The 17,726-nt window shown below is 39.5% G+C and overlaps 1 protein-coding gene across 3 annotated transcripts; it reads right to left on the bottom strand.

The window, feature by feature from the left end:
* Window positions 1-403: 403 nt before the first annotated feature.
* LOC117828413 (CUB domain-containing protein 1-like) lies at window positions 404-15,574 on the bottom strand. 3 transcript variants are annotated; one of them, XM_034705547.1, is made up of 14 exons: window positions 15,499-15,574; window positions 15,275-15,345; window positions 11,772-11,996; window positions 10,339-10,683; window positions 8,947-9,162; window positions 8,087-8,431; window positions 7,149-7,364; window positions 6,256-6,612; window positions 5,669-6,028; window positions 5,278-5,475; window positions 2,972-3,328; window positions 2,167-2,526; window positions 1,982-2,063; window positions 404-1,775 (listed from the first exon to the last, which is right to left on the bottom strand). In XM_034705547.1, exons 2-14 carry the CDS (start codon window positions 15,339-15,341, stop codon window positions 1,271-1,273), a joined length of 3,633 nt encoding a protein of 1,210 aa, XP_034561438.1. In that variant the 5' UTR covers window positions 15,342-15,345; window positions 15,499-15,574; the 3' UTR covers window positions 404-1,270. The 3 variants fall into 3 exon arrangements, with proteins under 3 accessions (XP_034561438.1, XP_034561436.1, XP_034561437.1); XM_034705545.1 differs by having other exon boundaries at window positions 15,435-15,571; XM_034705546.1 differs by lacking the exon at window positions 15,499-15,574 and having other exon boundaries at window positions 15,275-15,423.
* Window positions 15,575-17,726: the final 2,152 nt, after the last annotated feature.

The raw sequence follows: 17,726 nt of genomic DNA, 5'->3' as shown, positions 1-17,726 counted from the left end.
TAACAAATTAGCTCACAGCTGAATAGGCCTTCATAGTCAACACAATATGGTTATAATTCTTTCCGAGCAGAAAAAAAACCTGTTTCTCATTTAGTAAAACAATGTTCTGCTAAGTCAAAATGCTTGAAACTGAAAGACCAAACAGTCTTGAGAGTTGAAACTTGCATCTGCAAGAACTATGGTGCAGCTACATAAACCTGGCTTGTGTATTTGTTGTTTCCAGTAAAACACAGTTCTCCATGGTAAACACTGGCGTCTCTGCTCTGCAGTCTGAGGTCTTCCACACCCTTTTTCACACTGTTTTTCATGGCTAGAGTCCCTGTGGTTGAAAGTGTTTTCATGGTCAAGAATGCAACAGTGACAGTGTCAGTGGTGGGCCTATAGAAAGTGAGACTTCACTGGATTGGACTTGATTTTCCTAGAGTTTATTGCAAATAAAAAACAAAAACTACATGATATTTACAGGAAAAACAAAACAAAAACATGACTAGTAAAAAATATAAAAACACTTAAAATGTGCACTTTTTTCCCTTACTCTTAAATCATACCACATATGTACAACAATTTAATAAAACTAAAGAAGTTCAACTTAAAAGAAATACTTGAACATGTTGTGGCTTTCTTGCTAAGCTGTAGATGAGAATTTTACTCTCATGTGAGTGGGGATGAGCTACAGCAAGATGGTTATCTTAGGTTAGCACACAAGTTAAGCTAAAATACAGAGGAAGGCTAGCCCGGATCTGTAAAAGGGTACAGATCCAGACAAAATCCAAAATATATATGTATTTTGCAAAAGTCAATGCATCATGGGTTGGACAATTTTTTGGGCTGCTAGCAGTGTCAATCAAAGAAGTCAATTTTATTATTATTTTATTAATAACTCACCTACAGAAGCAGCTGTAGATGGATTATTTTAATCTTAAGACAAAACCAGGCTATTTTTTTCCAGTCTATTGGCTGTGCTCAGCTGACTGGCTGTTAGCTCAGGCTGTATATTCACTAGAGACGCAGTAAAATCTTCTTATCTAACCCTTAGCAAGACACATATGTTTCCCAATTCACAAAACCTCCTTAAAAAAGATCACAGCATCTACTCTTGATCCCCCTGAAATGAGTTCTGACAAAAGATTCACATTCAGAGGCTCAATAAACTCTCGTTCCCTGAGTATGATAAAGGCACAGAAGTTCACACCAGAGGAGCTCAGAGATACTGAGTGCTGTAAAGACAATTCAGTAACATGGACCATCGTGCATTTGAAGTCCTAACACACTACAGGTAGTCCTCTGTTACCGGTGGCTGTGGTTCCAAGTCAACACCAGAGAGCCGGATGGTGTTGATACCACCTGTGCTCTTGAACGTGTACAGCTCATTGTCCACCATCCTGCGGTCGTGGAAGTCAAGGCTGTCCTGTCGGTCGATGGGAGTGCGCGGGCGAGACGGGATGAAAGTCTCAGACGGATCAAGGAATGTGTTGAAGTGATCCATCTCAGGCTCATGGTCCGGTTCGTTGATCACAGGCATCCCTCCATCAATGGGACCTGTAAATGTTTGATAAGAGTCCACCTGCTTGCCATTGTATTGATCCTGAAGGCTGCCGGAGTAAGTTGAGTCACCCAGCAGATGGCCGTACACCATCGTCTCATCTATGGAGTCATAGACGTGGGATTCATTGTCAGACCGAGTTTTACTGAAGTGCATGTCACCAGGACGGAACATGTTCCCTTTGCCCATGTAGATGGATGACTCTTTGTTCATCCTGTCTTTCTTCTTCTTCCTGTTAAAAGGGATGAAAGCAGATCAAATGCAATAAGAGCAAGTTGTTGCATGGCATCCACACATTTCCTGTCTTCTGTTTACTTGTGCAAAAAAATGAAGTAGGAATAGAGATGACAGATCAGAAAACTGACATATTATTAATCTAATTTGAATTCAGAATGTCACCCGTAAGAGTTAATTAAGTCTTGCAACAAGTATACTTACTTTGTGATGAAGCATACAACACCCAGTATTATAAGCCCCAGTAGAAGAGCTCCTGCTATCCCGAGGAGGATGGCCAACAGATCTGTGGAGGCAAAGCCCTTTCATTTAGTTGTTTGTTATTTATTTTAGGTTGCTTTTTGTAGCAAGTGACAGATAAAAGCACTCAATTATTCCTGTTTCCTTACTGGATGACTTCTGCAGAACAATTTTGGTCACTGCACCAAAGTGTCCCTCCTCTGGAATGCAGTTGGACATGTTGAGATAGAAACTCTGATCCACAAACAAACTCTGATCCTCCGTCTGCTCGTCCTCCCTGCGGCTGAAGATCTCTTCCTCCTCGGCCAGTTTCTTGACCTTAATGGCTGTATGTCTGTCATTGCATTTAGGTTGGCTGACGTTGACAAACTGCAGGTGTGCTTTGTACCCGCTTGGAACATTGACAATCCAGGATAGAGTGGACATGGGCCTCATGCCCTCAGGCCAGTTGGGGGTGGCCAGCAGGGTTGGAGATGACATCTTTGGACGTATGTTGTATATGATGGTCTCTGAAAAGGGATGAAAATGATGTCGAGTGTCAGTATTGTGTCCATAAACATTTGTGGTACAACAGTGCCCCCCTGTGGAATATAAAAGTACAGTGAATGTGCACTACAGGAGCAGGACAGCAAATCAAGACTATTACTGAAAAAATAAAACCTGAAACCCCAAGGTGATGTCTTGAATGCACTGTGCCTTTAACAAACAGACCCAAACATAAAACTATTGAATTTCTCTGATATAATAAGAAACCAAGCAGCTAATATTTAAATTTTGGCAGCTGAAATAGATACATAACTAGCAATTTTACTTGCAAGTATCATGTTCCTTTCAAGTGGCAGAAGTCAGCCCAGCTATCTGTTAAATGCTTTCACATAAATTCACAACTGATTTAAAGACAATTAGATTGAGAAGTTGGGTCTTACTTGCAGCCTGCAGTATAAACAATCTTACCTGGGATCTCTTCACTGTAGCTGACATTGAGAAAAGGCCCTCTAGCTTTGCTAAAGTCTGGGACTTTGGCCGTGACGGAGACGTTGGCGTGCACCTGAACTTTGGGGATGGCTCCATTAAAGCAGAAATCTCCAACAGGAAACCCGTCGCTCTCTGCCACGTGCAGGGAGACTGACTGATTGCACTCCTGGCCGGGTAGCGACTGTCGGAGGCTCCCTGTGGGTGACGTCAGATCGATGGTGCTGTCCTGAGGGATGTTGATGTGCCAGGTGAAGCTGTGGAGGGGAATCGGTAGACAGGAATCCAGTTTGGGAACGGTGAGGAGAGTCGACGAGCATGAGCCCACAGTTTTGCAACCTGTGATGAAGAGGGCATCGTGTGAGGAGTAGCCGACATTAAAAAAAACATCTATGCAAAAAAGTCTGTTTATATTTTGAGAACTTTTTCGTAACTTTTCTCGTGCTGCACTGCAACTTAGGAAAACACATACAAAAAGACAAAACACAAGCAAATTAAGAAAACATCTTTATCAATTTGGCGACACATGCCCAGCCTTAAGAAAACGCTGCAAAGACCATAGCACAACACATTAGAAAAACGCGCTGCGAAGACCATAGCACAACAGGAGTGTTTCCAGAGGACACTTAAAAGTGATGCACATGTCGTTGGCGGGGATTTTGAGCATAGACTGTATAAAATTGATTTTGAGTCACAGCACTATTAAAGCTGGGGTTGGTAATCAGATTTATATACACTTTTTGTTATACTGGTTAAAATGATCTTTATGTCCTGATGGCAATCAATACATAATGTGTTCTTAAAAAAGAGCGAAGAAAAGCTGCTATCTACAGCCGGAGTAAACCTGGGAAAACAACAACCAATCACCGTTTTTTGGGTGCCAAAATTTTAAACCATTCAAATCCCGTCCAGCAGTTCTGCCCTCCTCCTGCAAAGCGTACATTTCCCCCGCGTGTACTCTGAGTCCCCGTCTCCTGCCGCTGCTTCCCCTGACTCTATTTACTGCCCCTCTCGCTCGACCTCGGGCCTGTCCCCTCTGACCCGATGAAGTGCTTTGCTCAGGACTGTAGTCCAGATCAGAGTCTAAAAAGCTCTAACCACAGGGGCTCTGACAAGCAAAAGAATGAATGACATCTAGTAAGTCCTACAGAAAATGTAGACGTTGTAGCGTCCGTCCGGACGCTGTAGGGATGAAGAACCGATTCGTGAACACGTTGAGTTTTAATAACCGGTCACTGTCGGCTGTGATCACGCCAACCAACAAAGCAACAATCAATGTTTGAATGAATGAAAAACTTCTCCTCTTGTCTCTCCTTTCTCCAGCTCGCACACTCTACACCTCTCCTGATGCCTTCACTAACTGTCAACACTAAGAACATCTACACTGAACACGTTTAACAAACAGTAGAGCTTTTACAGTATTATATGTGTTATAACTTTTCTCCTGATATCGTGTCACTGGTACAACTGGATAATGCTAGAATGACAGTTGTGAGTACTAACAGCAGCCATATTTGTTTGTGTTTTTAACTTTCACTATGATAATGTTTTGGTGAGGACCGGTTTTGAATCAGTCACCATCATATGTTCGCAAGTCAGCGGCGCTCGTGCATGTGAGCAGGGGGGGGCGTCGTTTTGGAGGAGCTCTGAGGGAGGAGGGGAGGGGTTAGATGGAGTCATGAGGAAATGCTACATTCAAATTCATGCTAGTTTTCCGAGACTACCAACCCCAGCTTTAAGGTTCTCTTACCGCCAGTGGTGTTGGAAAATTAGATAAAAAAGTAAGTGTTTTTGATTTATTTTAACAATGTGATCGCATGATTCAGCCTATTGCAGTGATCTGCTGTTAAACTACAAGCATGTCCGTATGTGTGCATCACTTTTAAGTGTCCTCTGGAAACACTTCTGTTGTGTTTTGGTCTTTGCAGTGTGTTTTTCTGAATGCTGCGCATGTGTTGTCAAATTGATGAAGATGTTTTCGTAATTTGCTTGTGTTTTGTCTTTTTGCATGTGTTTTCTTAAGTTGCAGTGCTGTGAGCTCTCAGGGCCACCGTATAAATATTACAAACTCATATCATATTCCCCCTTACTTCCTTACAATTTATAATAAAATTAAGGCAATTTCTGGTAATAATCTAAATAACTTGGCAATAAATCTGACAGATTAACTTCAATATTTTAAGGCACTGAGATAAAATCCACCAAGGTGACCTCTTCCAGTTACAAGACAAGAGAATCGATGCAATTATTTTGGTCATTTATAAATGTGCAAATTAAAAACATCTCACCAATAACTTTACTGGCAGTCAGGCGGATATCTTCATTGGGACAGTCAAGGAAGGAGAGACTGGCTTTGGTGCCTGCAGCCACGTTTATCTTCTTGTTGACCTTTGAGTCAATGCTCATCTCACAATAAGGATCAGAGCCGACTTTCTCAATCTGCAGAGACACTCCTTTGTGTTTGGTTAGATCCACCTTGCATAGAACTAAGAGGGAAACGTGACAGACAAAGACAATCTTCAGTGTTTAAAAAGAAAGCCTCCCCAGCTTTATTCCTTATCGTCAGGATGGTAAATCAAAAATCTGATCTGAGGAAATCTGGATCTATATCGGAATTATTACAAATTTCTTAAAAGAGAGCAGTGTGAATAAAAGTAAAGTTCCATTTAAACTCTGTACCTGGATGTCCACTCCTCATTAAGGAGACTCTGTAATTCAGGGTGAGTCCCTCCAGCGTCCTGTTGGTCTCACAGTTCTTCAGCACCATGTTGAAGTTGCCCTGTTGATGCTTCGGCAGAGCATCCGTCAGAGTCAGTTTGGTCACCTTCTTGTTCTCTTTCTGGTACTCGACGATCACATCATTGCTGAGGCACTCTGGAGAGGTGTGATCACGAAACAGCATAGAGTAGTTGTGCATGCCAGGCACCGTGAAGTCCCATTGCATCTGCTGCTGGTCAGGAAAATCACGGGGATAGTTTGCTGTGATGAAGTCTGTGTCTGAAACACCTCGGGGCAGGTTCACTTTCACAATGGCCACCACTGGAGAGAATTGGGAAGAATATTGTAGTTTGAATACATAGAAAAAAGTCATCCATATGATTTGATCATACAAAAATTCCCGTTTTATATCAGATAATGACTTACTATCAATGTTTTAGCACATAACTTTTTTTAACAAATGAAAAGTTCAAATTTTGGTGTTTAATGTGTTGTAGTGTCTTCTAAGCACATGGGAAATATAACAGAAATGCTATTCACTAACTTACTCGTAGTCTCAGGCCCAACAGTTAGTTTGAAGTTAACAGGATCCAGCTTCGTGTCCCCAGGCACCAGCAGAGTCACACGGCCTTTGTATCGAGCCAGGATGGTGGTCACAGCACCTCCTTTGCAAAAGGTACCAATGGTTGCTGGTCCTGTGCGCAGATAGGTAATGACTGAGTATGTGTGGCCATCTGGACAGGTCTCCTCATTAGGAATCTGTCGCATTCCTGGGTCTGGGAAGTCCAGTTGGAAGGCCCGAGTGGGGACGACTTTGAGATCCCAGGTGAAGGTTCGATTAAAGTCTGGGAAGAGTGAAGACTCGGCCTGAACGATGTCACCTGAACAGGAGGTGTCTGTGCAGTCTGGAATTTAAAAATGTTGATGATTTAGTGTTATGCTGAGAAAGATTCAAACAGTGGCATTGTTAACTCATAAAAAAGAGGAATTAAAGCTCCTGTAAGGAGTTTTAACTGGTTATGAAACAAACTGAAAAATACAACAATGCCTCTTCATGGTATATAAAGGCACATTATTTATTTATTTTTAACCATTTCCTAAGCCTGTCAGGATCAGATCCCCCAATACACTGAATCTGAACATGCAATATTGCACCCTCAAGCTTATCATATATCATTTATCGACCTGTTTGTAAGCAGCCCTTGTAAAAAGAAAGATAAATAAATAAATAAAAATCTCAAGTTTATTATTATTATTTTCTATCTTATAAACCTTAATGATTGATTTTAGCCACTTTGTCAATTTTCTGCTAGAGAGATCTCAGGATCCCTCTCACACCAGACCTTTTTGGTCATCTGCTGACATTTGTGAGACATAAAAACATCAAGAAACTATCTACAACATCACATCAATACTCCTGTTTCTTTTTCAGCCTTCTTACCAATTTCTCTGTTGATCTGCACACTGAAGACCTCCTGAGGTTGTGGACAGGTAAACTCCACGGAGGTGTTGCGAGGATCTCTCAGGACCAGCAGTTTTGGTTTGCATATCGGTGCAGGCTCACTGTTTTCACACACATTGCATTCTGGCTCATCTGCCACCCTGCTGATAGTGATGATGGTGTTCGGATCAGGCATCACGGACATCATTCTGCCACCTGAAGAGAAAAATGGTACAGTAAAAAATAGTTTCCCAGGTTAAATGTACAAAAGAGGGATGACTGGATGTAAATTCATATTATCAGTAAGATAAAATGTTAGACGTCACTTTGAAAGTGTGGTCAGGCCAAAGTGCACAGTTAATGTCCAGATAACTGACCAACAACTTCGCTAATTGTCAGTCATTCTTTAATACTGCAGGCATGGTTGATTATGCCAGTACTTGCTGAAATTAGCATTTATCTCAATGCTGAGAATAACATCCAAAAGAGCTGCTAGCTTGTCTGTAGACTGTTATTTTTCCAGCTTCTTGAGCAATTATTAAAATCCCTATTCCACTGAAAACACCTCTACGCTGATTTGTACATATTTAATATTTGAGTTATTTTAGAGGGTGCTCATTTCACATTTCGCTAGGGACAGTGGATAAAAGTTAGCCTCCAAAGCTAACTCTAGCTTACAGAATTCCTTGTCTGGGGTACAGTTCAGCTCAGTTGGTAGAGTTGGTCCAACATCTACAGAGGCTGTAACCCTCATCAAAAAGGTTGTAGGTTCAGTTCAGGGTACTAACAGGATTTGGTGAATGTTATTCCCCACTCTCTCTCTCCCCACATTTCCTGTGAGATAGTAATGACTAAAAGCCCCAAAAATAATCTTAAATCTTAGATCTTAATAAGTGTGGAACTTCTTTCTCTTGTGAACAATGTGCACAGACACTTGCCTCTTGGTGCTGCTTTGACAGTGAATGCTGGTGAGTCACCATCTTTTGGCACCTCTGCGGTGACAGTTGTTGCTCCGAGCAGTTCCAGATGAGACACTTTCCCACCTTTACAGTACTTTTTGTTTTTGGTCGTTCCATCACTTTTAGTTGTACTGACTGAGTACTGGAATCCATCTTGACAACTTTCTGCTGCAGTCACCTCCTTTAATCCATCACCAGTGAAATCCAAAGATAACACAGTCCTCTGTGGTACACTGATGTCCCATGTAATGGATCTTTTAAAGTCTTTGAGGAGATCAGCTGCAATGTTTCCTTCTGCAGGAGTGCAGGAGCTCTGTGTGCATTCTGGGGAAAAGAAAAATCAGAATATTTAAAAAGCCATAATGGACAACCTTTTAAGAATATCAGGGAAAAGGAAAGGGGAAAATCCTCCAGTATCATGACTATTTTATTTTAATATTTAAGGGAAAATAAATTATAAATAAATCATTTTAAAAGATAATTTAATCAAATAAAAACTATATCTAATTAATAACTAAATTTCAACATTATTCCCACCCTTCACATTTAAATTCTAACACTATTTCCAAATGAAACAAGAAATAAATAAGTTGATATAAGAAAATAACTGGATGTAGATACAGCCCTTTCTTCATAAATCTTATCTTTGCTACATTTATAAGACTACAGGCTTAATACGCTTTATACAATTGTATTACTCAATTGGTTTTCAATTGATTTAAATAGATGAATATGTAATTTTTTTTCCATACATTAGACAAACAATTAGTTTTATTCTTCAACCCATAATCTTGCTGGTTTATAAAGTTAATTTACTATCCAACCTCTACAGCTCTTACCTATTTTCTTTTTCATCTTCACGCTGTAAACATCCTGAGGTTTCAAGCAGCTGAACTCCAGAGAGAGGTTTTCAATATTTGTCAGAGTTTTTTCTGTAGGACTACAGTTTGGAGCGGAGCCGTCAACAGAGCACACTTCACACTCTGGTTCCTTTGGATCCCGGTTCAAGATAACAGTCGTGCTGGGATCGACAGTGATAACCACTGTTCGGCCCTCTGAAAACAAGAAAGTGAGACAGATGTCAGGAAGGGTGTTAGCAGCTGTTCATGAATCCATCTTTGTCTAAGGTCATTGTAGCAAGCAAACACCACTAGAGACGGGCATGAAATCATTAGAACTTCAAGGGAAAAGTCCACCACAAATGGAAAAAAAGTGATCACCTTCTTGTGGATAGTTCAGTAAAATGGACAGATACTACTCTCATATCTTTTTTTTTAAAATATAGGGCTGTTCAGAAGCTTACCAACAGCCCATTAGTTTACATACAGACAACTTGTATCTTGTTTGGGTTCTTAATTGGTACAAGAAACTTCCTGGTTTCTTTGCTGGTAGCATAGCAGCTGTTCCTGAACCAAATAATCATCTGGTGCATAACCTCTGAAAAATAGCACTTCCTAATGTTCGTACATTCCCGTCTTTACAGATTAAACATATAACATATCCTCTGTGGAAATGCATTTTTTCTCAAATTACCCTTCTTGTAAAGCCCATGTGTTTCCACTTTTTATTAGAACCAAGCGAGTTTAGCTACCTGTTAGTGGTAGGTTTGTGCTGAACACAAGTTAACTGTCATTGAAGTGGAATAAATATTATCATCTAACTCTGGGCAAGGAATAAAAATAGCAGGTTTGGCTATTTTTCACCTTTGTGATTAGTTATATGAAGCTACTGCAGCGCGTTAGGGAAACTGCTAACTGTTTTTATTTAGCCATTTATTAGCATAAATGGCCTGGTATTTGTAGATGGAGATTACTTTTTAAAAAGTTTTCAAGAATCTTACAAGTTTACATCCTTATCAAACTGCATTTAGATAAAGTTCTATGCCAGATATATCAGTCATAACCAAGCAACTTTTACTTTGATAAATGGGTAATACATTGGCAAGCTAACTTTAGCTTTGTCAGTCAGCTGGGACAGTGACGCTGCAGGTAATGGGTAATGGAGGTAAATATTTTTTGGTGAGTAACCTCAATGTAAGAACAAATGAGTGTGTTGCAACCTGTTGTATTATTGATAAATATCCACTGGGTTTAAACTTCCACACTAACTAGGCCAAGAAACAGGCTAACTGTCTAACTCATTTTGAACTTAAGATGAGCTGTTTCAACTTAGACTAAAATGTTTTTGAAAGCTGTCTCTAAAAAAATCTGTATAACTTAAGTTTTTCTTACTCTTTGGTCCAACGGTGACCTGAAACAACACTGGTTGGACCGGAGCCTTCGGCTTGACTTGCATAGTAACAATAGCTTGATTGGGTAGCTCCAGCGTGTTGATGCTGTTCTGAGTCACAGAACCATCTTGGCAATAATGATGTTGGCCGTTGGATGTGGCAACAGAATACTTAAATACATTGGGACATGGCTCTGATGTCTCGGTTAGTCCATCTCCAAGGGTTTCCAGACTAATAACTGTCTTCTCAGGTGCCTTCAGCTCCCAGGTAAAGGTCCTGGGGAACTCTGTGAGGATGGAGGGTTGAGTGTCCACTGTTGCAGGGCTGCAGGTGTCCTTTGTGCACTCTAGTTACAATTCATAGACAGACAATATAGGAAGTTAGCTTTCGTGCAAAGTTGATGTAAAAGTCTTAATTGTGCTGATGAAATTATATAGATTTACCAAATAGCCAGTGGGATTCCAATTAACTGTAGCACCTCAATAAAGTGCAGTAAATCTAAGGTATTTTGGACTAACACTGGATTTAATGGTAGTTCCTCAGTTGTTGTTGTTGTATAAAGAAAGCAAGAAAAGTAAAGTGACTACTTTACATCAAATGATCTCATCTACTAAAACAAACGACTATAGTACTACATGTCGAGAGTTACAGCTTATTGTTCCATATATATAACTTACCCCCCCCCCCCCCCCCCCCCCCAAGAAAATATAAAATCATATTCATTGTTTAATCAAGGCTAATTTGAAAATTACACCCTCATTCCTTTTGGTTGTATTTCACAGCCTGATATAATTAAGCCATATAGTCATGTCTTGTGGCTGTGTTTTCTTGTGTATATTTTGGGTCTATAATTGCTTAACTCACCATTTTGTTCACCAGCTAATGGCTAACAGTATTTGGCTGATGCTTGAAGCTGAGCAGATAGTCCACAGAGCATTTTTAAAGTTGTTTACTAAAAACAGTTGCCCACTGTGACCAAAAACAGGCCAGGAGGGCCACAAGTGTTTTCCAAAATAATAAGATGTGGGTATTTGGCTGTTATTCTCTTTATGTTTGTAACTACAAAAGATCCCTTTTCACATTGTTTTATCTTGACATTTAAATTCCCTATTGAGAATGTTGATTTAGGCTTCTCTACCTAAACTCCAAATATTTACCTTTAAAAATAGACCATAGCATGTCGATTATAGCATCAAATTTTAGAATACATTTTTGATAAAACAAAGACATTTTTCAGTTTTATATATAGATATGCTGTCTTTACACTATTTTCAATTAAATAAAGGCTTTAAATGATTTGCGAACCACCATATTCTTCATTTATTGACATTTTACACAGCAACCAAAATTTGTGGCACACTGTTAAGCATTGAAGCTCCAGAGCTCTGAGGCTGCCCTATCCCAGTTTACAGTATGGGTCATCAATGAACTCACCAATGGTCCGTGCTATCGTCACAGAGAAAGCCTCTTCAATGGGCTGTGAACAATTGAACAGCAGTTTGACCTCCACCTCAGGTAGCAGAGACAGGGTGGAATGGCAGGACTTTTCCGTGTCATTCACCCCGAGGAGCGTACACACCACACACTGATCTGCAGGCAGCCCGGTGGACACCGTCACTGCTGAGCCTTTGTCAGGTTGGACCACTGTCTCTAGGCATTCTGAGGGGAAAAAAACAAAGGAGATAGGAGCGTAAAGATGTTGAATGCTGTGATCAGAAATTTAAAGATGTGATGTTGATAAGATTTAGGACAAAATCTAAAGATAAAGAAACAATGCAATGGAGATAAAATAGTAATAGGAGTCTCATCCTGTTACAACTGCACATTTGCTGCTTGTGAACATGTCCTGTTCCTATGTTTGGACTTAGGTTGGCTACAAACACAGACTCTATTTGGAAGAACATTCATCCACATAAAAATATTCTGGTCGTTTTCCAAAGGATGAATCTGCTATGACTATAGTTAACTGTGTTAACGTGGTATACAGTCAGTGAAGTGGTTGTTAACTTTGTTAGAAACAGGGAAAGTGAGATGGCAAAGATGATGGACTGACACCCAGAACTAAAACTTCTGAACAATTATTGGAAGGATTGCCTGGCTAAATCATTCTACAGATATTTTTTTATTTGTATCTGTATTCTAACTTTAATATTTTTATTCTACAAGTTAGGACTACACATTTTAGCATTTTTGCTAACTCTGGCAAATTTACCTCTTGTATTTTTGTCAGAATATTTAGCACTATTTACCCTCCAGTTAAAGCTGCTGTTGGTAGGAATGGTGTAAAAAACATGACTTTCTTTCTTCTGGGTTTGGAGAAAAGGTCATAATGCCCATCGGTGCTCCTCGGTAAGTGAAGTAATTTGAGACTATTGAGAAATCTCTGCGTTTTCCAATGACCTTTGTATTAAGCAATGTTATTATTCCCCTTGTTCCCGTTATGACGGGCCAATCATAGCTAATCTACAATCCTCTGTCCTGATTGGTTAAGGGGCGGCTCCTACTACGTCCTCTGATTGGTTATGAGTCCGGCACTATCATGACTGCACACGCCGATCTGTGTTGGGCTAAGAGGAAATCTGGTTGGGAGGGATAGCGTTGACATTCAAAGTCCCTCTCTCTGATCAGATGTTTACTCTGTGACTACCAACAGCATCTTTAACAAACATTTGAATGATGTAATTAATACATTTAAAAAAATCTGTCAGAACTATGGTATAAACTTACTTTGTTTGCTTTCGCATGTTAGCACAGTCATCAGAAATTTCTAGCATGGTCTTATACTTTAAAGCTTTGTTAGACCAAACACGCTAAACTCTCTCTGTTAAGAGTTATTGAATGTGAGATTTTTTGATGTCTCACATGAACAACACAACAAGACTATTGTTAAGTGAACATATATCAGATGAATCAAAACTTGAGACAACAGTTAGTTACAGCCCTGTTTAAACATTGGAGGCATTGTAGGAATCATATGAGCAGTAATCAGTTTGTTCACGCTGAGCACAACACTGTCCTGCTTGCCTGTAAAACACTCTACAAGGTATCAAACTCATCAAGTCGAAAGGAACAAAACACACCGTAGCAGTCACACAGTTTGCCAGTAAAGCAAATAAAGTGAAGGATTTTAGGCACACCTTTCCTCATGTTCTGTGATGACAGACCAACACAAATTCATTAACTTCTTGTTGTGAGTCATTTGAGTAAAGAGGAACTGAACTCTTATCTGACAAATGCAAACTTCTTCCCAAACTGTACACTTGCGGTATGATACTGTTATTGTGTTAGCTGTAATGTCCTACTGAACATCAGCAGAGGAAAAGCTACATTGTGGCTTTGGTTTCACTTTGTCCCACTGACTGAATATATCAAACAGTGTGTGGTTTCTCTCTGTTTTGGTGATTCCAGTTCAGCTTGATAACCCAGTGTTTCCTTTTCAAATACTTTCAAACTAAAACTTTGCTGGGCTGTAGTGTGGAAGATAACAACACAATCATCAACTGTTTCAGGATGTTTTCATAAAATTGGTTATCATTAATAACATTATCAGGAAGCCTCCAGGCTGTCATTTTCAGAATTAGGGGATACAGAAAGCTTTCCTTTTGTGAATTAAAATAAACAGTATGTATATATTTCAGATTATTTTTTCCTGAAATAAATTTTTTTTGCGATCACAATTTGTATTGAATTATTTCACAGCAGATGACATCGCCGTCAAACAAACTATTTACATATCACCAATGCCGTGTTATAAAGATAATATAAATAAAAAATAATGACAGAGAACAAGTAGGTAAATTAAAGAGAAGTGACACAAGGCCACACCATCATCCATACTTTTCTTGAAATAATTTTGAAAAAATTAAATAATATGTATCGCTTACAACCTATTTTCTAGGGGTAAGATATTAAAATGTTTTCACATACACACATTTATATAAATATGCGTCTTGACTCGGATATGTATAGCTCGGGTAAATGCTGTTTGATATTATATCAAATTTCAAGCAGACCATTTAAACTGAACAGAACATTGTAGGCCTACATTAAGAGGCATATTTTATGTTTTCACTGTCCAAATCCATCCCATCATTTGAACTGTCTGTATCACACCTGAATCTGTACTGTCAGCTTGTATCACTGGATCACTTTGGGACTGGTTTTACTGGGATGTTGGGAAGCTGCACAAGTTCGTGTATACACACCAAAGGTGGAATAACGATCTGAACCTGCGAGGACTTGAAAGCAACACTGTAGAAAACAGCATTCCCACACCATGTTGGCTAAAGGGCTTCTTGTGACTGTAAACAATAGGTGTGTCCAGGATGTCAAAGGGTTCAAAATGTCACAATATGAGGCAAAATAAAATATTGTGGGATTATTTTCTCCTATATCAAATAAGAAGTTAATGTTGCTAATGACTCCCCACAGAGATAGCCTATAAATGAAGTCTAGCAGACAAAGAATTGAAAAAACATGCCAGATTCAAAGTGAAGCAGCAGATTGCTGGTCAATCATTAATACAGATATGATGGATTCATGCCTGCACGAAGCTGCGTAATAGCCTCATAAACATTTTGAAAATGGAGGTCTAGAAATCATAGCTGAACATCAATCCCCCCGACTGTGCTCTAGCCTGTTATCTCCACTGTCAACACAATCAATCACAGTTAACCATGAATTAATGTCTTTTTCACACAGAGCTGATTCTTTGCATTAGGTTTCGCTGCAGCACTTCAGCAAGCACGCACTCTAGTCAGTTAAGTGTAGGCTCTATTTGACCCAATTGGCACAAACTTCAAATTACGACACGGATTAATATCAGGAAGTTTCATGATACTTGTGAATATGTGATTCGAGTGCAGCCACCAAAATAACAAACTTAGAGGGGAAATAATTCACAGAAGTTTAGTATAGGTTTACTGATTTGAACTCACCTGATGAGTTGAAGACCGTCAACAATACAACAAGTCCCAGGAGCGCGCAGAACTCGCGAAGACGCATCTTCCTGTAAAATAATAACGTTGCTGTTTTAAAGAACACGATCTAAAAGTTTGTGAAATTACTTTAAAAATCTGGGTTTTAGCTCAAACACACCACCGCATTTTCATTCACTTTACAGCAGTTTCGGAGTTGACAGCCACTTCCTGCTCTGCGTTACCTGTACGCAGCAGCACGAGGAGGGCGTGGTCCGCAGGTACGTTACAGGATACCTGCCCCAACTTGACGGGTGAGGAGGAGCAGACAGGCTCTGCTGTTTCACCCTTTATCCGGAAAAAACCACAGAGCTGTTACACTCGGTAGCCTAATAGACTTGTGATAAAACATGAGTCCTAGTGTGACTCAGTCCACTGTGCGGCACAATAGCTGCCCTATTTATAATTTGCCAAAGATGCCAGAGATTGTTGGCATCCTACTGGTGTTCCCCCAAATGAGGGGAGACGGGGTGTGGAGACAGAGCTCTAAAGAAGAGAGGTTACATTGAGTTGACATATCCTGCATTGAATGAATTACATGCACAAAACATCTCTGATTGTGAGGCTATCTTACACATGATGATGAAATTTGAATGAGCTGTGGTTGTTGTCTGATAGCTAATAGTGAAGTATATCCTGTGAAGAACACTCCAATGTTGCAAAGGCTCTCTCCTGCCTCCACATGCCTCCATGACGCAGACATTCTTGCACAGAAACTTACCCCAGGGCAGGACTACTTAAACACATACATTTGTGCAACATTTTTTAAAACTGAAGCTTCTCATAACATCACAGATTTTCATTTGTTTTAATGCATAATGTAGTTAAGAAAAATCCAAATCACTTGACCTAGACAAGTGTTAAATCGCTACAGCCCAAATTTAACCTTATTTGGTTTTCTTAATCCAAAATATAAATGACAACACTATATATGAAGTTAATCTGTGAAGTAAAAAGATAGCAGGGCATTTTGATCCACACAGTGTTCACTCCAAGAGCTTTCACTCAAACAGAAACTTTCAATCCGTAACAAGTGACTCTGGGTGCTTTTTGCTGAACCAGTCTGGCAGCATGCAGAGTGGGCGGTGTGGTGGATTGAAACAGCTTCAGTGAGTCTCAACAACAGAGCTCAGTCAAAAACCAGCAGCAGCTGTCGCATTTCACCCCTCCTCCTGCAGAACGGCCAAACATTAGCTGTGCAGGGTTTCTTTTCAGTGAGTCAAGACGGATAAGCAGCTTTAACTCAGAGCTATTTCATTTTTTTATGGTTCAAAATATTAATGGAATACTTTGTGAATGTTTATCATGGAGTCTAATGTATCATCATGTTTGATGTCTTCCTCCTGTTTTTCTCAATACTTAAAGAGAGGATGTAGCGTTAATCAAATCTTGCTTTTATTAAAAAACTGTAAAAAAAAAAAAGTTGGAATAAAACACACTGAATTGTGTGGTTAAGTTCAGTCACTACGGCCACTACTGGCAAAAGCCCCAGCATCTAGAAGCAGATGTTATCTTTGCAGATCTGATCTGAAGTCCTGACAGTCCTTAAAAGTCCACATGAGGGCAGTAATACAAGACAAATGAAAGGCACCATGTCTGTCATCTGGTGGAGGAGGCATGTTATTTCTTGCTGCATCTCAAGTCATGCTTATTTTTACACCCCAAATATTTCAAGCATCAACAGATATGTGCAGGAGGGTGTGGAGAAGTACAACTATTTATTTTAATTTTAAAATAAACAGACTGCTTTACAGTATCTGCTATACTCCCTCACAGAAGTAATATAAGTAGTATTAAGGTAGTATTAAAGGAGGATTAATGGAGGTCTGACATTATAATAACATTTAATGTACTTTTTTAAAAAGTGAGTTATTAGAAGTTTATTCCAAATGAGATTACTTTAAAAAAAAAAGTTCTGATCTTTTGAAGACATATTTGAATAACCATGAAATATCAATGCCTGAATATTGATGTGCAAAAACAAAATTCAAACAATGCAACAAAACTGAAAGCCTTGTGATTTGTTCATTTTACTTTTCATGAACAGTTTTCTTTTACTTCACACAAATCAGTGTATCTGAACTTAACAGAGAAATATGACTAGAAAATGTATCAAATTAGGGCAAAATTATTATTATTATTATTATTTTTTTAACAACACTCTGTTCATTTAGCTCAAAACTTTCAGATGCCAGTCACTTCTGGTGTTCCACTTGGTTCTATCCTGGGGCCCCTCCTGTTTATCATTTATCTGCTTTCTCTTGACCATATCTTCCATAAATGTAACATCCATATCCATTGCTCTGCAGATGACACTCAGCTCTTACTCTCCACCAAACCCCCCCTGTTCCTTCCCACCCACTTCCCTCGCTGATTGCCAACAGGAAATCAAATCCTGGTTCTGAAACTTTCT

Source organism: Notolabrus celidotus, chromosome 16, assembly GCF_009762535.1.
Source record: "Notolabrus celidotus isolate fNotCel1 chromosome 16, fNotCel1.pri, whole genome shotgun sequence".
Taxonomy (NCBI): Eukaryota; Metazoa; Chordata; class Actinopteri; order Labriformes; family Labridae; genus Notolabrus; species Notolabrus celidotus.
Note: the sequence above shows the minus strand (reverse complement) of the source record. Positions and strands in the feature narration are given on the sequence as shown.

Excerpts from the sequence above, each read along its gene's own strand:
- LOC117828413 (XM_034705545.1), bottom strand. Across the intron at positions 10,684-11,771 it reads GACGATAGCACGGACCATTG|AGTGCACAAAGGACACCTGC; the intron begins GTGAGTTCATTG and ends AATTGTAACTAG. Across the intron at positions 6,613-7,148 it reads GCAGATCAACAGAGAAATTG|ACTGCACAGACACCTCCTGT; the intron begins GTAAGAAGGCTG and ends TTTAAATTCCAG.